Source organism: Pteropus medius, unplaced genomic scaffold (genome assembly GCF_902729225.1).
Source record: "Pteropus medius unplaced genomic scaffold, Ma_sr-lr_union100, whole genome shotgun sequence".
In the NCBI taxonomy this organism is placed as follows: domain Eukaryota; kingdom Metazoa; phylum Chordata; class Mammalia; order Chiroptera; family Pteropodidae; genus Pteropus; species Pteropus medius.
This window is the reverse complement of record NW_024347793.1, coordinates 1,005,169-1,024,137: the sequence shown is the minus strand read 5'-3', so window position 1 is coordinate 1,024,137 and position 18,969 is coordinate 1,005,169. Positions and strand designations below refer to the sequence as shown.

The following is an 18,969-nucleotide window of genomic DNA, read 5'->3' as shown; positions in this document are numbered from 1 at the left end:
TCGAGGAGCAATAGGGTGTGAATGGGGGTGTGTGCCTGGCACTTCGGCCCACAAAGCGTTAACCACCCAAAGATGGGGGCAGAAACCCAGCCGAGGAGGCGGCTTCTGCTCAGAGGGCTCACAGCCAGCAGCCGATTCTGATGCAATTACCAGCCAGCGCTGCAGCACAAGCAACAGACAACTAGCCGGTTCATTAGGGAAGCCACTGGAGGCTCTTGGAAGCGCTGCATAAACACAACAATTAGGAGGGCTCCCTGCCTCCCACAGCCAGAGACTGGGCGAGGTCTTGAGGACCGCTGACGCTCTCCAGGAGGTCAGAGCTCACAGGACCAGTCCCTTCCTCCCCCTTCCTCTATGCCCCCCGCAGCCCGGCTGAGTGAGATGCACTCCCCCTCTGCTGTCTTGTCACTGCCACGGTGAGGGGATCGGCCCCGTCCGACCTCCTAACAAACCTCATTCACCGTGGCCAGGAACGAGCCCCGCTGCCAGCAGAGGCAGGAGAGCCCACGGAAGGGGGGGCGCTGGAAGCAGGGGAGGAGCGGGCCACTCCAGGGCCACTCTGGTGCTCTGACCCCAGGGGGTCCCGGGGCGGGAGGCGGGGGCGGTCTGGGCACAGCTGTGGTTGCCAGGATCTGCGGGGCGGAGGGTGCTCCTGGCATCGAGCGGGTGGGCCGAGGGACGCTGCTCAATCCCCCACGGGAACCAGGACAGCCCCACAGAGAGTGACCTGGCCCCGATGTCAGCAGTGGCGAGGGAGAGACCTGGTCTGCAGGTCTGAGTCTCAGGATCCCAGTTCTACCAGAAAAAGCAGCCGCAATGACGAGGGGTGGCAGGCCACCCACGCGCAGGTTGCACGCCGGGTACCACCATTCTCCCAGTGCCAAGTGGCCGCACGCCCGCCAGCAGGCTGGCAGCCAGCACCCAACAGGGAAACAGGAAGTGGCACCCGGGAGGGGCAGGCAGCGCCCCTGTGCTGAGAAGCCCCACCCGACAGAGACATGGGTGCAGGGACACACGTGGGTTTCTCAAACCCTTCTTCTGAGGGAGCGAGGAGCCTGAGCACAGCTGCCTGTACCCCGGGGACAGGAGCGGAAGGAAGAAGAGAGACGAGACTGGGCCCGACAGGAGGGCAGGACATCCGTCTGTCACCCGCCCTGCGAGAGCTGCAAAGGCCCCGGGGGCACAGCGCAAGGAGCAGAGCGGAGGCCTGTCCCGGCGGGAGCATGCGGTGCTCCAGGGACCAGACGGGCTGGTGCTGCTCAGGACGCACGCAAACCACGTGAGGGAAATTAACAGAAGCAACGGGCAGCAGCAGCGAGACAGAGGCTGCTGCGCTCACCCAGCGGAGGGCGTCGCGACTACACTTGTGATTCCGGGCGAAGCTCCTGCCTGGCGAAGCTCCTGCCTAGCCAGATCTGAAGCTTGTCACGCCGGAGGAGGGAACAGATGGAAAGCAGGAATCTCCCGCTGGTTTGGGGCCTGGGCCTGGTGCGCTCCCTCCCCTCCCCCAGCCCTCCCAGCCAGGGCAACGGAAAATGAAGGGTGGGGACCACAGGCCCCCACCTCGAGCCCCAGCAGGACTGGGCCAGGGCAGCAGGCCTTGGAACCCCCAGAAACAGAGAGAAGGTGCTTCACAAGGGAGCTATCAAGCACACAAGTCCTGCCCACGCCAAGAGGCAGGGAGGTGGGGGATTAAAGAGTCCACAGAACAGTCCTCACTTCCGCTCTAGTAGGGGGCACAGATGCAGATGTACAGCACACCTAGGCCTTAAAGCTCAGGGCAATTAGGGAGAACGGTGTAAAACTGGCTGAGAAACATGCCTTAGACCCCTCCTTCTGACCCACGGCTCTGGCCTGGAGCAACTCTGTCTCCGGGGGACACTCAATGTCTGGGGACACCTGTGCTTTTCACACTGCGGTGCTCTTGGCATGGAGCGGGTGGGGCCAGCGACGCCGCTCAGGCCCCCACGGTGCCCGGGATGGCCCACAGAGGACGACTGGACTGCAACGTCACAGTGGGAAGGGTGACCCTGCCTGAGGTTCATCCTTCCAGATCTGACCCCATCTGCTCTAGATGGTCACTCCGGAACGTGGAGCTTATTCCAAAGCTAAACAGAGCAGGGAAGGGGAGTGTGCTCTGAGACCAGCCTCAGGGTGTCCCCTGCAGTCTCAGCTCTGGCCCTCCCTGAACCACTGTGCGGTCACCTTACCCTGAGCTTTGGAAGGAACAGGCTTAAAGCGGTCACCAAGGACAGAATGACAGGAAGCTGCGGGGGAAGGAACGAGGGTAGAGCACATTTCACAGGGAAATTCACTGCGGACCCTGCGCCTGGCCGCCCGGCCCACACGCCGGAAGGCCAGCGAGGCGCTCAGGTGCTGCACAGGCACCCAGGACGCAGGCGGGTTGAAGAAGCAGTTGGGAAGCGGCAGAGGTTCAGCCCCTGTTCCAGCCCCCTCCGCCCACCTCCACCCCACAACCGTCCACCACCTCCCGCCCCGCCTCCACCCGCCCGGGCTCCAGGTTAACTCAGAGGAGCAGCATTACCCAACAGAAGGCACAGAGCCTTCCAGTCGGCTCACACTTTACTAGTGATTAAGCTGCTGTGCCTCAGGTTGGGCTTGCAGGAGAGGCCTCGCCCTGGATGTGGGCGGGGAGGGATGTGGGGGCCACCTCCAACAGGCTCTCCCCTCCCCCACACTTAGCAGAAGCCCTCCCTGCCCCAGCCTCTGGGGAACCCAGGCTCTCAGCAGGTGGTACCCAGACAGCTGCCGGAAAACCAGTTCAGTGCAGCTGGCTAACCCGGTTTTAAATCTCTCTCGCTCTGTTTAATCTGAGTCAACTCCTGTGCCGGGAGGGGCGCCAGCATGCCCTCCGTGGAGAGATGCCTGGTCAGGCTTTGCCCAGCGCCAGCCACCGCGGGAGCGGCCAGGGCCACACAGCGCTAATCCCGAGTGGCCTGTGGCCGTGCAGGACTAACTCGAGTCCAGACCTGAAAAGGCTGGTGCCTGCGCATCGTTCCCCAGTGAGAACAGGGCGACCCTTGGCTCTCCCCACCCGTAATCCCAGGGCAGAGCCCACCCTCTGAGCATGTGTGCTGGGGAATTCTGTTCTGTGCAACAGAGCAGCGGCCCCCAGAGGTGGCTCCAGACACCTGCCAGGAGGAAGCCACTGGTCTGGGAGACACTGGTGGGTGTGGAGGGTGTCTCCCGGACCCCGCACAGGTGCAGGCTTCCAAGTGGGGTGAGGGAGACAGAGGAAGGTCGAGGGCGTTCAGAGTCTGGCCTTCTTACTGCAGTGACCTTGGCAAAGTGTCTTTACCTCCCTGGTCCTCGCAAGGTCACAAGGCCCAGAGTCAAGATGATGCATGAGAGACGGAGACAGAGCTGCAGAGGGGGACAGAGAGAGCGGCGAGGAGAAAGAGGGACGGAGGAGAGCAGTTACCCCCCAAGAACGTTACTCTGAGCAAAGGGACCACTCAAGACAGAGACAGCAGTGAGAGAGCAGAGGCGCACACGGTGACGAGTGTGGCTGATTCAGGGACACGCCCATCGCCCACTCTGACCTCAGGCCCTGCAGAGGCCTTGGTCACTGCTGGCCAGCAGCTGCCATACCAGGAGGACGTCCAGTTCATTCTGGGACACAGCAGGTGCTCCACGGGCCGGGTTTGCATGTGCTGTTCTATGTTCTGCTCTCGCCAGGCCCGGGCCCTGCTGTTAGGCCCCGACCCAGTTCCTCCTGGTGGAGTAAGCGTGGGGGCTCGGCTTGCGGCAGCGATGGCCAGCCTTGCTACTGGGTCCTCACGGTTATGGCTTATTTGGTTTTAATCACGGTTATGGCTTATTTGGTTTTTAATTCCCGTTTTAAAAACAAACCAACAGACCACCGCTGATGACACCAGCAACAAGACCCTTCCGCCAGGTGGGGCCTGAGGGGGTGCGGGGCAGACGCCTTTCCTCACCCCTCCCAGCCCCAGACCCCAGAGCTGCACTCGGCTTTTAAAAACACTTGTAGAAAAAGCCAAAAACATACTGAGTAGTGTATGTTTTCGAGGCACACCAAATCCTACCACACAGGGCTAACATCTAACGACATTTAGGCAACAACCCCCCCCGCCCCCAACAGAATGAAATTGCATCTCGTGGTCTAAAACCTATTTATTCACCTTTCCACGCCAGTAAACACAATAACCCCATTTCCGTGGCTGAATGTTCCACTGGTTCACTCCACCCGATCACACACTTTCCACCGCTGTAACTAACGGTGTGATGACCACCCCGCGCTCGAGGCCACCACACACGTGCCGAGGAAGAACCGTCGTACCAAAGGCAACACGAACGACCGACGGCAGACGCGCGCCAGCAGCCCGGGGGGTCCGGGCTCCCTGTCCCAAACACCGTTCCCAGCCCCACGGGTAAAAGAGAAACGATCCCACGGGTGTTCACGCTCAGGCCACGTGACAGGCACAGGCGTCTGTGCACTACGGGAGTCCCGGAGCGCGGGCATCTGCCTGCAGAGCCGCCCGCACCCGCCCGGTCTCTCCCGAGCTGCTGGAGCGTCTTTCACCATTTTTTGTCCTGGGTTACCTCTCTCAACGTGATAAGGACTATTCTGGGTGGCGGAACTATTTTTAAAGCTTTATCTCAAGACAGTAAGAACTATTCTGGGTGACAGGATTTTTTCTTAACCAGCTTTATTGAGATATTGTCCCCGCACCCTATGATCTACCTAACTAAAGTGCACGATTCAGGATTTTTCTCTGCTGAGTGTTGTATGATCGACAGTATCTAATTCCAGAACATCCTCATCACCCCGAAAAGAAGCCGTGTCCCCCTTGGCAGTCGCCCCCACGCCCCGTCTCCGTGGACACGCCCGTCCTGGACTCGCGCCCGTGTGGCGTCTCTCGCCGAGCGTCGTGCGCTCAGGGCCGTCCACGCTGTAGCGTCAGCGTCTCCCGCCCTTTATCGCTGAGCAGCTGGTGGCAATGGAAAGGTCTGTTTTTCCTTCTTTCCACTTGCCTCATTCTCTCATTCTTCAGCTCAGTCCCCCCTAGCTGACGTAGGAAGCTGGCAGGAAGCTCCCAGTCCCCTCCTGGAGGCTGTAAAAATCACCCTGTAAACCCTGCCTCCTCCTCTAGGGTCCCAGGCCTGGCTGTGGCCTCTGCTTCCCCCGCCCAAGGGCTCGGTTCCAAGTCACTCCTATGAGCCCCGGCTGTTTGCACTGGGTGGGGCCATTTTCCCACAGAGCTGGGGATGGAGGCCCAGCCCTGCCCACGAAGCTCGAGGTGATGAAGCCAAATGGTCCAGAAACCGTGTTCTTTAATTACGGTGGCCTTCCACAGGAGCTGCTGGGTTTAAGTGCCTCTGGCTGAAGGAGCCTCTGTCCAGAGGCAATTAAACCGCTGCTCCCTCCTTTGTGGACGTCACCCAGCCCAGCCGATGCTCAAGGCCCCCTGACGGTCATTTGCTGGCAAGGCTGGTGATTAGCGGGTTGTAAGGAACTTTGGATTCCTGGATTGGGAGGTGAAGGGGGGCGTCGCTCTCTCTAACATCTAGTTCCTGAAAGAGGAACGGGTCCCGGTTCCTACAGAGAAGGCAAATCATGTCGTTCCCACAGCCCTTCCTGTCAGCCCTGCCTCCCCTCCCGAGCTCACGAGGCTAATGCACGAGGCTAACGCAACCCATGGACCCTTGGGATCTTGGAGCCAAGGGTCCCTCCCTGCTCCCCAAGGGACCGGCTTGTTTCATGAGGTTTTGTAGCTCTGGTGAAGTGATGTCATGTGTAAGGGATCTCAAACCCCACAGCTCTGGACCACAGGTGAGAAAATGCCTTTAGCAGGAAGGGGAAGCTGGCAGGTGAGCAGTCCCAGCTCCAGCCCCACGCCCTGGGGGATGCCCGCGGCGGAGTCTGAGGACGCAAGCTCTTTTCTCCAAGACCTTCCAGCCAGGAGGAACCTGGGAGCCTCTCTGCCCGCGCTCAGGGGTAGACGAGCAGTGTCCTGCAGTGGGCGGCCGCTACCAGCTGCCGGCACCCTCCAGGGCCCTGGAACCTCTGGAGGCAGCAGCCTTGCCTCCGACAGGCAGGAGGTTACGGCTCAGCCCTAACCTGCCAAAGCCAGGGCTGGCAAGAACGGTCCCCGCGAAGTGGCAAATATTCTCGGTGTTGCAGGCCAGACGGTCTCTGATGCAACTACTCGACCCACCGCAGACGGCGGGCCAGGGGAGGGCGGGGCCGCACGCCAGCGCAGCTCTGAGTTCTAATCACCACGTCGCATGTTCTTCCAATTTTCCCCCTAACTCTGTAAAAACGTAAAAATCGTTCTCAGCTTGCCGACTGTATGAAAATAACCTACCAGAGTTGGCCCACAGGCCCCAGTTTTCGACCCGTGCTCTAGAAGGAGAAAGAACGGGGATGCCTGAAACACGGGCCAGCGAATGTGAGAGTTTGGCTTCAACGTGTTAGCGCAGAGGCAGAATGACAGAAAAGGGACGATGGAGAGACAGGGGCTTCTTGGGAACCTGAAGACGGGAATGAGCCAACGGGCTAGCCCCTTAGAGCAGTGACGATTCTGCCCTGGGTTATGTTCTGATGAAGGTGCTAGAAGGAAGGAACTTGCCCAGAGATGGGGTGCAGCAGACCGGACTGGCTCAGCAGGAAAGGAGCCCTAGGGTCCTCCCCTCCCCCCAAATCTGGCCAAGGACCCGTATGTCCCCGAGCGCCGCCTGACCGGGACAACCGCCCTGCCTCTCACTGGCCCGCCTCTGCCACGCCTCCCACGATGGCGTAAGGCCCGGTGCGCCCGCGGCTTCTGCAGCCCGGACGAGTCACGGGGACAGCAGAGCTCGTAAGAGCTGGGAACGGCTGCCCCATTTCAGCACCCCGCTCAGAGGTGACGACCGACACCGCCACACACACAGACACCCACGGCCAGGGGTCGATCCCTGGCGAAGGGGGCCCGCACAGCAGGGAGGCCCTGCGAGGGGGGCGCACGGCGCGGGCACGCCCCCGCGGACCCCACTTGCTGGATGCGGAGCACGCCACTTGTTCAGCAATTTCACGCTCCGCCGCCTGGCAATGTGAGCGTGGAGGCCAATCCAAGGCGGCACTTCCCAAATGCCACTTGTTTGTGAACACACAGCTAAACCCAAAATTGCTCTCACGGTCTGGGTAGTCCCCGTGGCCCGCTCCGCTTCGGCTCTGACGGCAGCTGCAGGACGAGCCTGGCCCCCCGGCTTCCGGCTCAGTGGCACCTCCCGCCACCGCAGGAGGTCGCGGCCTACGGGGTCCTTGGATTCTCTGTGCCACGAGGCAAACAACAAAACCACACGCCCTGGATATTTAATTACTCCTCAGATCAAATAGGAAACCCTGACGTGCTCACGTCCCCCTTCTTGGCAGAGCCTAGGGGCTCCGCCTGCGATGATCCCCCCACGATTTCGAATTAAGTATAAAGAGCCCAACACTCTTAAATCCTGGGAGCCGCTCCCATCTTCCTCACTACAAAGCCCATCTCCTCTTCTAAACTGGTGCTAAAACAGTAAGGATAGAGAAACATAATTAGAAAAGTAGGGTTTAGATGATTCATCTAGACCAGCGCTGCCCAGAGAAATACGAACGAGCCACCTTTGTAACGTTACTGCCTCTAGATGCCACATTCAAAACGTAAGAAGAAACAGGTGACATTCACTTTGATGATATGTTTTGTATAACCCACGTCATGCAAAAGTATCAGTCTATAGAACCAGTATAAACAGATTTTTGGTGAGATGTTGTCTGGTTCTGTTAACCGGAGTCTTGGACACTCACAGCTCATCTCCATTGAACTGGGCCAGATTTCAAGGCCATGACACTCTGACACTCCCAGGCGGCCGGCGGCGACTGTACCGATCATCCCAGCTTAGACCCCCTTTGTAAAGGTCTGAGGTCTAGAAACTGCTAGACAATTCGGAGTCTGGGCCCCAAGAGCTGCCCCTACATTCTGCCCTCACCAATGCCCTGACGCTGCCCTGACTGGGGACAGCTAAGCGATCCCTCGGAGGAACCCCAGGCTCAGACATGGGAGGCTGGCAGGAAATACCGTTTTCACCCCGCAGCGGCCCCGGGAGGGGCCCCTCCTATTCCACGTGCCCGCAGGTGGCTGGGCCTGTGTCCGCTGTGGAGACAGGGCCGGAGGGGCTGAAACCCACGGGCCGGGCGAGTCCTGCCTGATGGGAAGCGCCTGCCGTCCTCCTCTGTGGTCCTCAGACAGGCACCTACACCCAGAGTGACAATCCTGGAAGGCAGGCCCCTGGAACCGGCAGCTGGAAAGGGGCTGCTTCCTGCCTGCCCCCCTCAAGGTTTGCTCATCCCCCACTCGCTGGAGTTCACGAACCCTGTGTGCATTCCGCTACCTTGACCTCCAGAAGGAGACAAGCGGGGGAGCAGTAGGCCTGACCCCCTGCACCCAGCTCTCGTGGGCTTGCCATTGAGGGCCACGAACCCTGTGAGCTGTCACTCAAACCTCGCAGATGGGTGCCAGGAGCTAAGGGGATTTGAGAACGAGTGCCAGGTTCACACGTCACATCTCCTGGCCAGGAATCGGCCACAGAGAGTAGCAACAGGAAATTCCTGGGACGGTGAGGCAGCAGGCAGCCCTCAGGCCCAGAGCACCCGGGCTCTGCTAGCTACGTCAGGGTCCTACCAGGAGACAAGAGGGCCTGCCCAGGCCCCGGCTGCCGCCATCCACCCGCACCGCCGCACGCCTCCCCCTTCCCAGTGAGGGGCGCTCTAGGGGCCAGAAACAGATCCCTCAAAGCCTTTCACAGGGTCTGAGGGCACTTACTTACCTGAGTAGCCACCTTGCCATAATCAATCCACCGCAGAGTTGCAAAGTTGGTCGACTCGGCACAGTTGAACCCGTGGTTGAAGCCGGCGTGGTAGCCGTAGGGGAAGGTGATCATGAACTCTCCGGCCTCCTGTGTGATCTGAGGAGGCCAAGGCCGACAGGTGAGGGCGAGGCCCAGGGTCAGAAGAACGGGGAGTTCGTACACGGTTTGCCTCCCGGAAGCAACACCTGGCCCGAGAAAGGGACAGGCTGGTGGCAAAGGCCACGGGGAGTCACCAGGGAGCATAGAAAGGGCATGTGGGCTCAGGAAGTTCCCAACGCATGCCAGGGAGCCCCAACTTCAGGAGCCAGAGGAATCCGCCAAGTGACAGGCGGCTCTAACTGCACAGACTCCAGCCGATTTTCCACGTGGCTGATGAAGTAAGTAGGTGTGGTGGCAGCCACAACAGTTTGCTGCCAGCCCCTGCTCAGTGCCGTCTGGCTAAGGACCCGAGGTGACAGACACGAGTCAGCACTCCTCGGGGGTGAACTGCGGGTAGGTACAGAGGACTGCTGAACGCTACCATTCCAGGTGCTTCCTGTTTCGGGGACGGAGGGGCCCCCGCTTTGAGGAAGACGGCCGCATCACACCACCAGCCACCCACGACGTTCCCATACTAGCCTCCTCCCAGGATGGGGTGCGAATGCAGTGCAGCGTCCTGCCCTAGGATGACATGATCTAAGTTCCCTCGCCATCATAAGCACAGAATCTGCCACTACTCCAGGAGGCTGGGCCCTCCGATGAGGTCCAGGAGACAGAAGCAGCACTCAGTGTGTGTGTGTGTGTGAAGCTGAGGGGGTGGAGTGGAGGGTGGCATGATGTCCAGGACAACGCGCTGTAGGGAGAGCTGCTCTGGGATCTAGTCAAACAGTCCGGACAACCAGACCTGACACAGAGACCCCGAACCAAGGAGCTGGGCATGAGTGACCGGGGTGGGGCCCACAAGGACCCAGACCGAGGCTTCTGGAACCGCAACCCCAAAGCCTGGAGGAGGAGGTGGGGGCTGCAGCCTCATCCCCCCATCTAGGGAGGGGACGCTTGCACATGACCACGCTGACCACCCTCCCCCGTGGCTGCTGAACCAGGCCCGGAGGAGACCGTTAACAACAGCGGGTACCGTTCCCACTGGCCAGGACGCCAATGTGGGAGCTGAGGCTGCGGGCGTAGGAGTCACAACCTTTGCGGTCAGGTAGGCCGGTCTCTTCCTTGATGTGCCGTCAGCAGGAGGCAGAGACCACAGGTGGTGGGTGGCCACCGCCCGGACAGGAACAGACCCCCCGGCCTTTCACACTGCCGTGCGCCTGCCAGCACGATTACGTTTCTTCCCAGAGTTTCACGTCAGCAGGATCGGACGCTCTGCACCGCTGCGTCCGGCCGCTTTGCTCGTCAACGTTCACTGCTCCGCATGCCATCAGGCCTCGGCTCCTTTTCATTCCCAAAGGGAATTCTGTCGTGTGGACACGCCCCTGTCGTCCGTTCTCCCGTGCACAGGCTTCGGGGCTCGGGCGAACACGGCTGCTGGGAACACTCGTGGGCCCCCGCCCTGCCGCCGTGTTTGCGCTGGAGCAGACAGACGCGGAGGCGCCGCCGCAGGGTCTCAGGGTGGGGGCACCGGCTCATCTCCAAGACACCGCCCCACCTCTTCCGCAGTGGCTGCCCCTCTGCGCCCCACTGATTCCCTCTGCTCCCCTCGACGGGCATTTGGGGATGTCCAATTGTGGCCATGTCTGTGGGTGCGCAGTGGGATATCCTCGTGGCTTTGATGCCCTTTCTCTGAAGCCCACGGGCCGCCGCGTCACGTTGGCTTGTGCGTACGTCTCCACGTGCAAAGTGTCGGCTCCCGCCTTCGCCCCTCCCTGCTCATCGCGCTCCTCATCTTTCCATCGTTGATGTGTGGGAGTTCTCAGGCATGCTGATCTTTACTTATTCCCCCAGAGATGAGCAGAAATCGCTGGATTCATTTAAGTACCAGCGAGACGTGAAACTCTGGCGGGGGGGGTGAGTGGGCGGCGGGAGATGGGAGAGTAAGACTTCCAGAAGCCAAGCAGAGTCAAAAATCAATCAAAACTGACTCAGCCTGGAGAAAGCCAGCCCTTAAGAACACTAAGACGGTTTTCTTTTCAAATAATAAATTGCACCAATCAAGGGAAGTCAGTGTGCATTAAGTCATATTTTTAAATTCCTGTCCAAGTGACAGCTACGTGCAGGGAATGAAGTGTGTGGCAGGAGACGGGGGAGAGCGCGCTCGAGTGTCCCCACACCCCGGCTCCCCTGTCCTCGGCAAGGGTCCTCTGGGCCAGCTTCTGCCACAGGACTCGGAGGGTTTGTTTTGTATTTTAATGTAATTACTGATTTCCTTATTCTATTTGAGCTGATCCTGGAAAGGGCCATCTCGCTTTTCCTCCACCGGTAACTCGCACACTCTGCTCTCTGCTGGGACGCAGTCCTATGTAGCACTGGCTTGGAGCCTTCTGGGTGCACAGCAGGGTCCCAAGGACGCTGAGCCTGAGCCCCTGGGTGTGGCAGAGGCACCTCCACCCCGGGCTCAGGCAGACTGTGGGGCCTAATTCCCCCTTCCCGACCCCCACCATAAATCAAGGCCTGGAACAGAAAAAGCACTCAGGACGACAAGAAGATTATGTTCCTGTCAGAAAATCTACGTCCCAGTGGCTTCATTCTGAGCCCACAGTGTCTGTCCTTGATGTCACTGCCGTCAACATTATCCCAACAGTGAATTAGAAGGCACTAGGGATGATGGATAGGCTGGGCGGCAAAATAAGAAGGAGCGAAGGGAATGCCAGCCCCAATGCCAGTCACGGAGAAAGCCCGGAGTTGTTTTTTTGTGCAAGCTCGTGCAGAATTAACGAGCAAGTCAATGGCAGGTTCCAGAAATACACTCTTTTAATTACTAAAAAGCTCTCTATTGATCTGCTTTTCCTAAGAGGTAAATACCATTATAGAGACTTATACGTGGGGTGTGGAAGTCTCTCCTTCGAAGGCTACCAGGAATTCGGATCAGGGATCTACGTCAAACTGTGACGGGGCGTCCGTCAGAGCCTGAAGACAAGGGCCTTCGCCCTACTGGCCTCAGGAAGGAAAGGGGGCTGCCAGCCAGCTCCTGCGACCCGCGTCCCTGTCCAGGAAGCACCACGTTGGAGAACATTCTGGACAAACCGCAGGGGAGCAAGTACTTCTCATTTCCACGAGCAACGCCATGGTCTGCCCATGAAGCTCCTGAGGAAGGGCGTTCGCTGCAGACGGCAGAAGGCGAACAGGGGGCGCAGGAAACTGCATCTCTCCTGCTGCACGAGTGGTGGCTGGGAGTCACTTTGCCCCCGACAGAGATGACGAGTCCCTGATGCACGCATGAACGCTGCAGGCGGGGTGACTGAACCGTCAGGAACAATTTCCGACTGGCCGACACTCAACACTCGGTGAGAGCAAGGCGCCAGGGTCTGACGGTGAACTTGCTGCTGTGCCTGACGAATGGCTCCCCTGGGGACATCTCCACAAACCAAGCTCCCAAGAGTCTGCTCAGACCTGTCCAGAGGTTCTGGTGTGCCTGTCGCGTGGGCTGACGTGGAGAGGCCTAGATGTTCTTGCCCAGAAGGCTCGTCCGTGGGGAAGGAATCGCCTGGAGCAGATAACTGCTGAGTGCGACCCACGGCAGAGCCATCTCCAGACCCAGGCGCCTGCGAGCCCCCCGGGGGCCTCGGTGCTGTGGTCTGACCCAGGGGCTCCTGCAGCCTGCCCGCCCTCTGCAACCGCATCCCCCGGCTTCAGGCCTCGTGCGTCACAGCCCTTAGATTCTGTAGCTGTAGGGTGAGTGAGTTCAGAGTCTTATAGACGGGCATTCACTGTCTCAAAGGACACCCGCCGGGTGTGGGCAGGTCCAGGGAGCAAGGGCACGGGGTGTTGGGGTGTTGGTGGGGGGGGGGTCGTGCAGGGGAAACCGGTGCCCCGGGAGGGGAAGAGGGCCTGCCTAGGGCCCTGAGGTCCTCCGCAGCTGGCTCTGCACTCTGCTGCCCAAGCCCGCAGACCCTGTGGAGGGGCAGCCCACCGGCCGCACCCAGCCGAGGCTGGGGTTGGATTTGGGTCTGGGAGGGAGCAGGAGGGCAAGTCAAGGCCCCGCCCAGCTCTGCCTCTCCCAGCCTCACCCCCCACCAGGAAGAGTTGGACACTGACTGCCCGGCCGACGTGGCCCTCCCTGGGCTTGCCTTTGTTCCAGACCCTTTTCTAGAGTTAAGAAGCCAGTTTCCTGGACGTCTGCGGCCCCAGCAGCCCCTTCTGGGGCAGCCCCTACGTACCCGGCTGAATGGGATGCCGTACTTCTTGAGGATGATGGGCGAGATGAGTGTCATCTTGTGCCTCAGGAAGGCGTCGCAGCCCTGGGAGCTCCCGGGGAAGAACCCTGAAGCAGAGAAGGTGGGGGGGTCAGTCTGCGGCCGGGCGGGGTCAGGCCAACGCTCTCTGGGCGGCTCCTTCCCCCGTCGGAGCACAGAGCACAGCACCAAGGGAACCGAACACACGGACCCCGTCACGCAGCCCCACATGCTCCGCTGGTGGCAGGCGGTGGTGACGCTCTGGCCTTGGCTTAGTGAACCCGGAGCAGAGAAGGTGCCAGGGCTGTCCGTGTGAGAGGGCGCACGCCCCCGGCACATGCCCGCGACCGCAGACGGGGCAGGGCGTGGGTGTGCAGGCACGTCCCCTCCAGCCCCGCCAAAGACCCGCCGGGTTGCAGCCACGTGGTCACTGAGCCACGTGAGAGCACAGTCAGGGCAACAGGACACAGGAGCTGGTGCTCTAGAAGCAGCCCAGCTGTGATCGGCGGGGAGTGGTGCCCCATCCGCGCACACACACCCGACCAAGTCTGCCACAAGGCTCTTTGCACGCTCCGTCCCCATGGCCCCCAGGCAGGTGAGGAGAGAGAGGCTCGGGCCACTGGCTGACCCGCCCTTGGGCCCTAGTCCTTCAGGGAACAGCAGAGCGGTCCGCCCGGGCTCGTCCACAGCTCCGGCCCTAAGCCTCGGTCACAGAGTCCGCGTTCGGGTGTGTTTCCTGCCCTAGACTGTACAGCACGGAGCTCATTTAGGTAACATTGGTGAACACGGGCTCGTCGGCGCTACCTGCTCAGAAAGCTCGTTTAACAAACACAGTTTGGGGACGTTTCCGGACCACTTGCTGGCTGAAGCTCCAATCAGCGACACGTCTTGTGGATAAAGAAAAGCAGGCTCTGGAATCGCACCCGCAGCAGCTGGGCTTCTCATCACAGACCATCGGCGGGAGGTGGCAAAGACGGGCTGCCATGGGCACTCGGTGAGGATGTGGTGTGGCATCTGCCTCTGAGTGTCCACTGCCCTCCACAGCCGGCCTGGGGACCCTTTTGGAAGCGACCCAGACTTCAATGGGCACATTCACGTGTGTGCAAGCACACGGTCCCACACATACCCCAACGTGGGGGGCGGTGGGGTTCGACGCCTCTGTGCTGGCAGACAGCGCCTGGCTGCAGACAATGGCAGGGGACTGGATCCTGCGGCTGCGTGCGGCACTGAGACATTCCTATGGGCCTTATGGCTGTCGGCCTCCCCTTGGCTCCTCGGTGTGTTTAAGTGGCTCCCGGCAGCGCCCAGGCAGGTGCACACCGAGGGACCGGCACCAACGACGGCGACTCACCCGAGCTCTCGCCGCGGCCATGGCCCACCCCGCCCTGCGAGCCCATGTGAGCGCAGCCGTTCACCTTCCACGTTAATCGCAAACTCGTTCCACTGTCTCAAAAACAGAGTCGGTGACACGTGACCTCCGTGTGCCCTGCACCGTCCCCGGCCCCCTCCAAGGAGTGGAGGGCTCCCTGCACGGCTTCCGACCTCCTCCGCTGCCAGGGCTCCCGGGCTCCAGCAGGGGTGACTCGATGAGCCCGTATGTGTCTAGAAGCAACGGCGGTGGCCTCCCGCCAACCGCAGGAGCTCTCCTACCAGTCGTCCAGGTCCCCGGGCGTCAGAAACAACACAGGCGGCAGGGCCCTGGCTGCAGGAACGGTGTGGGAAGCATGGCCGAGGTGTCGTCCAGGGGTGGCGGGTGGCCCCACAGCATCCTGTGTCCAGGTTCTCCAGCTGTTGCTCAGACCACCCAAACTTTTCCAGTAGGAAAGGCACACTGAGCCAGCACAGGCCAGCACGGCCCACTGCAGGATTCCAGAGAAGTTGTCGGCAAGGGTCTGGCAGGGCCAGCCATGTGGTGGCCAGAGCATGCCCCACAGTGGTTTTCCCACGGCTCTGGAGGTGTGGGAGGCCGCACAGTGACCACCCAAGGTGCTCCTCTCTTGGTCCCTGAATCTGTGATGATGCTCCCTCCTCTGGCAAGAGGGACTGCGTGGACAAGAATGAGTCAAGGCCCCTGAGATGGAGATGACCCTAAATTACCCAGTGTCCTTCACGGGGGTCCTCATAAGGAGGCGGGAGGCTCAGGGCCAGAGAGGTGGACGGGGCTGCGCTGCCGGCTGGGACGAGGGAGAAGGGGCCACGAGCCAGGGACGCAGTGCCTCTAGAAGCTGGAAAAGGCCAGACAGAGACCCCTCTCCCTGGAGCCTCGGGAAGGCCCAGCCCTGCCTGTGCCTGGGTTCACCCCCCGAGGCCCGTGTGGGACCCCCGACCTCCGGGACTGTGAGAAAATGAATCCATGGCGTTTTTTTGTTGTTAAAACTGCTTTTAGAGCAGTTTAAGGTTGACAGCAAAATTGAGGGAATTTGTCATTTTAAGTCACTGAGTTTATGGTAACTTGTTATAATGACAAGAGAAAACTAATATGATGAGAAAAGACTTTTTAACTTATATTTGAAAATTAAAATTTGTATTTGAAACGTGTATTAAAAAAATACACGAGCACGTGGAACAGACCCTGACTAGGACTCCATGTGACAGGGACTCCCCACAGCGAGAGCGTGTTCCTGAGAGACGGGCTTGGCCCACCCACAAGGACAGGGTCCAGGTTTCCCACAGAAACGTCACCACGACACCCCCTGCATCTGGCCCCGCGCACCCCGACGAGCCTCCCTCCATTCTCGGGGGACCAATACCACTGATGTGAAGCTAGGAGAGGAGGCCCCTATTTTTCCAGAAAGATCTACTCCCATCACCAAAGCAAAACATCAACATGAAGGGGAAGAAAGCATGAGGCAGGGGTCCCGGTCGAGATATGGGGAGGGGCCCGAGGACGGTGGCCGGCAGTGAGGAGGCCCGCATCGATGCAGAGCAATGGCTTCCACAGGGCTCTGTGGCCGCCTCGGAAGGGCTGGACTGCTTGTCACTGCCTCCTAGACAGTCAGGACGACCAGATGGGCCCTGTGCTGTCCTGCGGGCTCCCAACTCTGGGGTCTTCGCCCTACTGCCCACCCCCATCTGGGTGCTGCCTGCGAGGGAGGGGTTGGCTTTCAAACTGCCAGAGCGAGGTCCAGAACGCTGGGGTGCCGTGACAGGGAGTGATGGGACACACGCCACCGGTCCCTCCCTCGGGGTGGTCGGGGGCCTCAGCGCCACTCCAGGGATCCCTCGCCCCAGGCCCTGCCTTCACTTCAAGTCCGTGCCCCTCTCCGGACGCAGCCTGGGTCCCTCTGACAAAGCCACGAGGCAGGCCCGGGGAGGGTCTGAATGCAGGCGGTGGGACCGTGGCCGCTGGGAGGGACACTTGCTGAGGGAGCCCAGGCGAGTCACAGCTCCGCACGCAGGGCCTGCAGCCACCCAGGAGCGCTGAAGCCCAGGTGAGGTCGCCCCCACAATGAACAAAGACCAGAGGACTTGGGAAAGGGCGCGTTGACACGGCTATCCTCCCTGGCCCGCGGAGCCTGCAGGCGCCACCGAGGACTCCGAGCTAAGAAACCGACACCAAACTCGTCTGAAGTAACGGCATGCTGTGCAGAACCCACGAAGTGACAACCCCCTGGCAGAGGGACCGCGGTCCTGATCACGTGAGCGCATGCCAGGGAACGGGAAAACAAGACAGCGACGGCTTGCGGCATGTTGCCGCTCCCAAAATCGGAACCTGCATGCCCAGCAAACCTGGGAGGGACGACGGTGGCCTCCCCGCCCGGCCCGGCCCATCTCCCAGGCCCCGGCCCGGCCCGCCCCGCCCCAACCCGCCCCGCAGCCACAGACACCTACCTATTGCCAGCCGCTCCAAGCGCTTGCCATGCTCCGGTGGGATGGCGTACCTACGAGAGAAGGGAGGCACGTCAGAGGCGCGGTCGTGTGGCAGCCACACCTGAGGGTCCCCAGGGAGACATGGCTCGTGCACAGAGCAAGCGACTGCAGCTGTGGTCAGGGCTGTGCGGCACGCGGGCAGCGGCGAGAGGCTGTCAGGGGAGGAACCCACGCAGAAGGCGGTGGCGAGGTGAAAAGGCTGAGGACAGGGCCCAGGTGGGTCGTGACGGAACTCTCAGGGTGGCAGGGGTGGGGACACTGCCCGTTAAGTGGCACTAAACCTCGATGAGGCTTAAAAACCAACAAGTAAAATAAAAGCACTAGACCGGAGCCGCAGGGTGGGGATCCCGTCCGCCCCACGTCGTCAGCCCCGCGTCGTCAGCCCGTCCCCCGGCCTCAAAAGCTGATGGGGAAAGCAGCTTCGGGAAAGAGAAAAATATCATCTGTTATCTACTTCATAAGTTTTATTTTTACACGTTTTACATGTGAAAGATTACGAGGCTGTCATAAATAAAAAAGACGTAAAGGGGGAGTCTGCAAACAGATGAAGCGAGGGTGCTACCCCGCCGATGCTGTGCAGGGAAGCTGGTGGAGGGGGGAGCCCGGGGCAAGGGGTGCAGGGAAGCCCCCACCCAACGGACGTGCCACCCCCGTGCAGCCCAGGGGACTCGGCAGGATGAAACCTCAATTTTCAAGCAAAGGCAGGCAGAACTGGGGCGCAGGTCCCTAACGACTCAAAGCGCCGAGCAGGGGCCAAAGGAAGGGGTAGAGGTCCGTCACCGTGGCGATGCGACCCCAGGAGAAACTCCAGGACAGCGTCCCAACCTGGGGAACCGCCTGCGCCCAGGGGACACGGGGAGATGTCCGGGGACATCTGTGGCTGTCACGGCTGGCGGCGCTCCTGGCATCATGTGGGCGGGGCCGGGGATACTGCTCAGCCCCCCTAGTGCCCAGGACGGCCCCCCACAGAGGGCAATCAGCACCTAAGTGTGAGCAGTGCCGAGGGGAGAGACCCTATTCCAGAATAAAGACGGTCCACATCTCGCACTCTAGAATGAGTCAGGTGTGGGGTGCAGTCACTGCCTCCTCCGCCCCTCAGGTACAGGTAGAGATGGGGCCCACACAGAACAGGGAAGCCGGCCCAGACCTTGTGGCCGGTTGAGTCCATTTCAACCGAGAAGTTCACTATCACTTCTTAATAAAATAAAAAGGGACGGGGTAGGAGGTAAGTTGAACACGTGTCGTCTGTAATCTAACAGAACAAAAACAATTAATTTCTGGGCGCACTCTGGGACACTTAAGGAGACCTTCGATTCTGAGGTATCTGAATTCTCTGCTGGCATCAGAGAATTTTCCATCGTCTGGACGAGGATGAGGCTACTCTTCTTTCAAATGGCCTTTTATCGCTTACACAGAGATGATAAAAGTCAACCCCAATCCAAAGCACCTTTGTGGGATTACTGGCCCCCGAGCGAGGGAAGGAAACGTCCCGTTCCTTCTGGGAAGACGCCGGAGGACGCGGCCCAGGCCGTGATGATTAATGCAACATCCCCCGTCTACAGTGGCGCTTGCACTTAATTACCGCCTGTAATTGGGAGTTGTAAAGATAAGATTAATTGAATCTGGTGGATGCTAAAAGTTTAATACGTTGGAACGTGGCTCCTCTGTTATCGGGAAGTACACACGGCAGGGCGCTGGGCTGAGCGTTTGCGAGAGCAGCCCCTGGGGAGATGAGAAAGGACTCGAGGACAGGACGCCGGAGCCACGGGAACTTCTGGGCTCCAGTGTCCCAGAGCGAGCAGTGCCGCCCACTGCTCAGAGTGACCCAGTGACAGCCTCGAGAGTGCCAAGAAGCCCCGCCACCAAGGACGCTGCCAACGACGTGCCACGCCAGCCCGAGCCCCAGGGACTCGGC

At 60.3% G+C, this 18,969-nt stretch overlaps 1 protein-coding gene across 4 annotated transcripts in view; it reads right to left on the bottom strand.

Moving 5' to 3' along the window:
- Positions 1-18,969, bottom strand: part of KDM4B (lysine demethylase 4B) — a 100,555-nt gene that overhangs the window by 16,966 nt on the left and 64,620 nt on the right. For 2 of the 4 annotated variants that reach the window (XM_039878431.1, XM_039878432.1), the window contains exons 7-9: positions 17,016-17,065; positions 13,170-13,273; positions 8,824-8,961 (exon numbers count right to left, since the gene is read on the bottom strand). In XM_039878431.1, the coding sequence (XP_039734365.1) occupies positions 8,824-8,961; positions 13,170-13,273; positions 17,016-17,065 (292 nt within the window). Of the gene's footprint in view, positions 1-8,823; positions 8,962-11,745; positions 11,996-12,064; positions 12,678-13,169; positions 13,274-17,015; positions 17,066-18,969 lie in introns of those variants that run through there. The other 2 variants (XM_039878433.1, XM_039878434.1) reach the window with 2 other exon arrangements.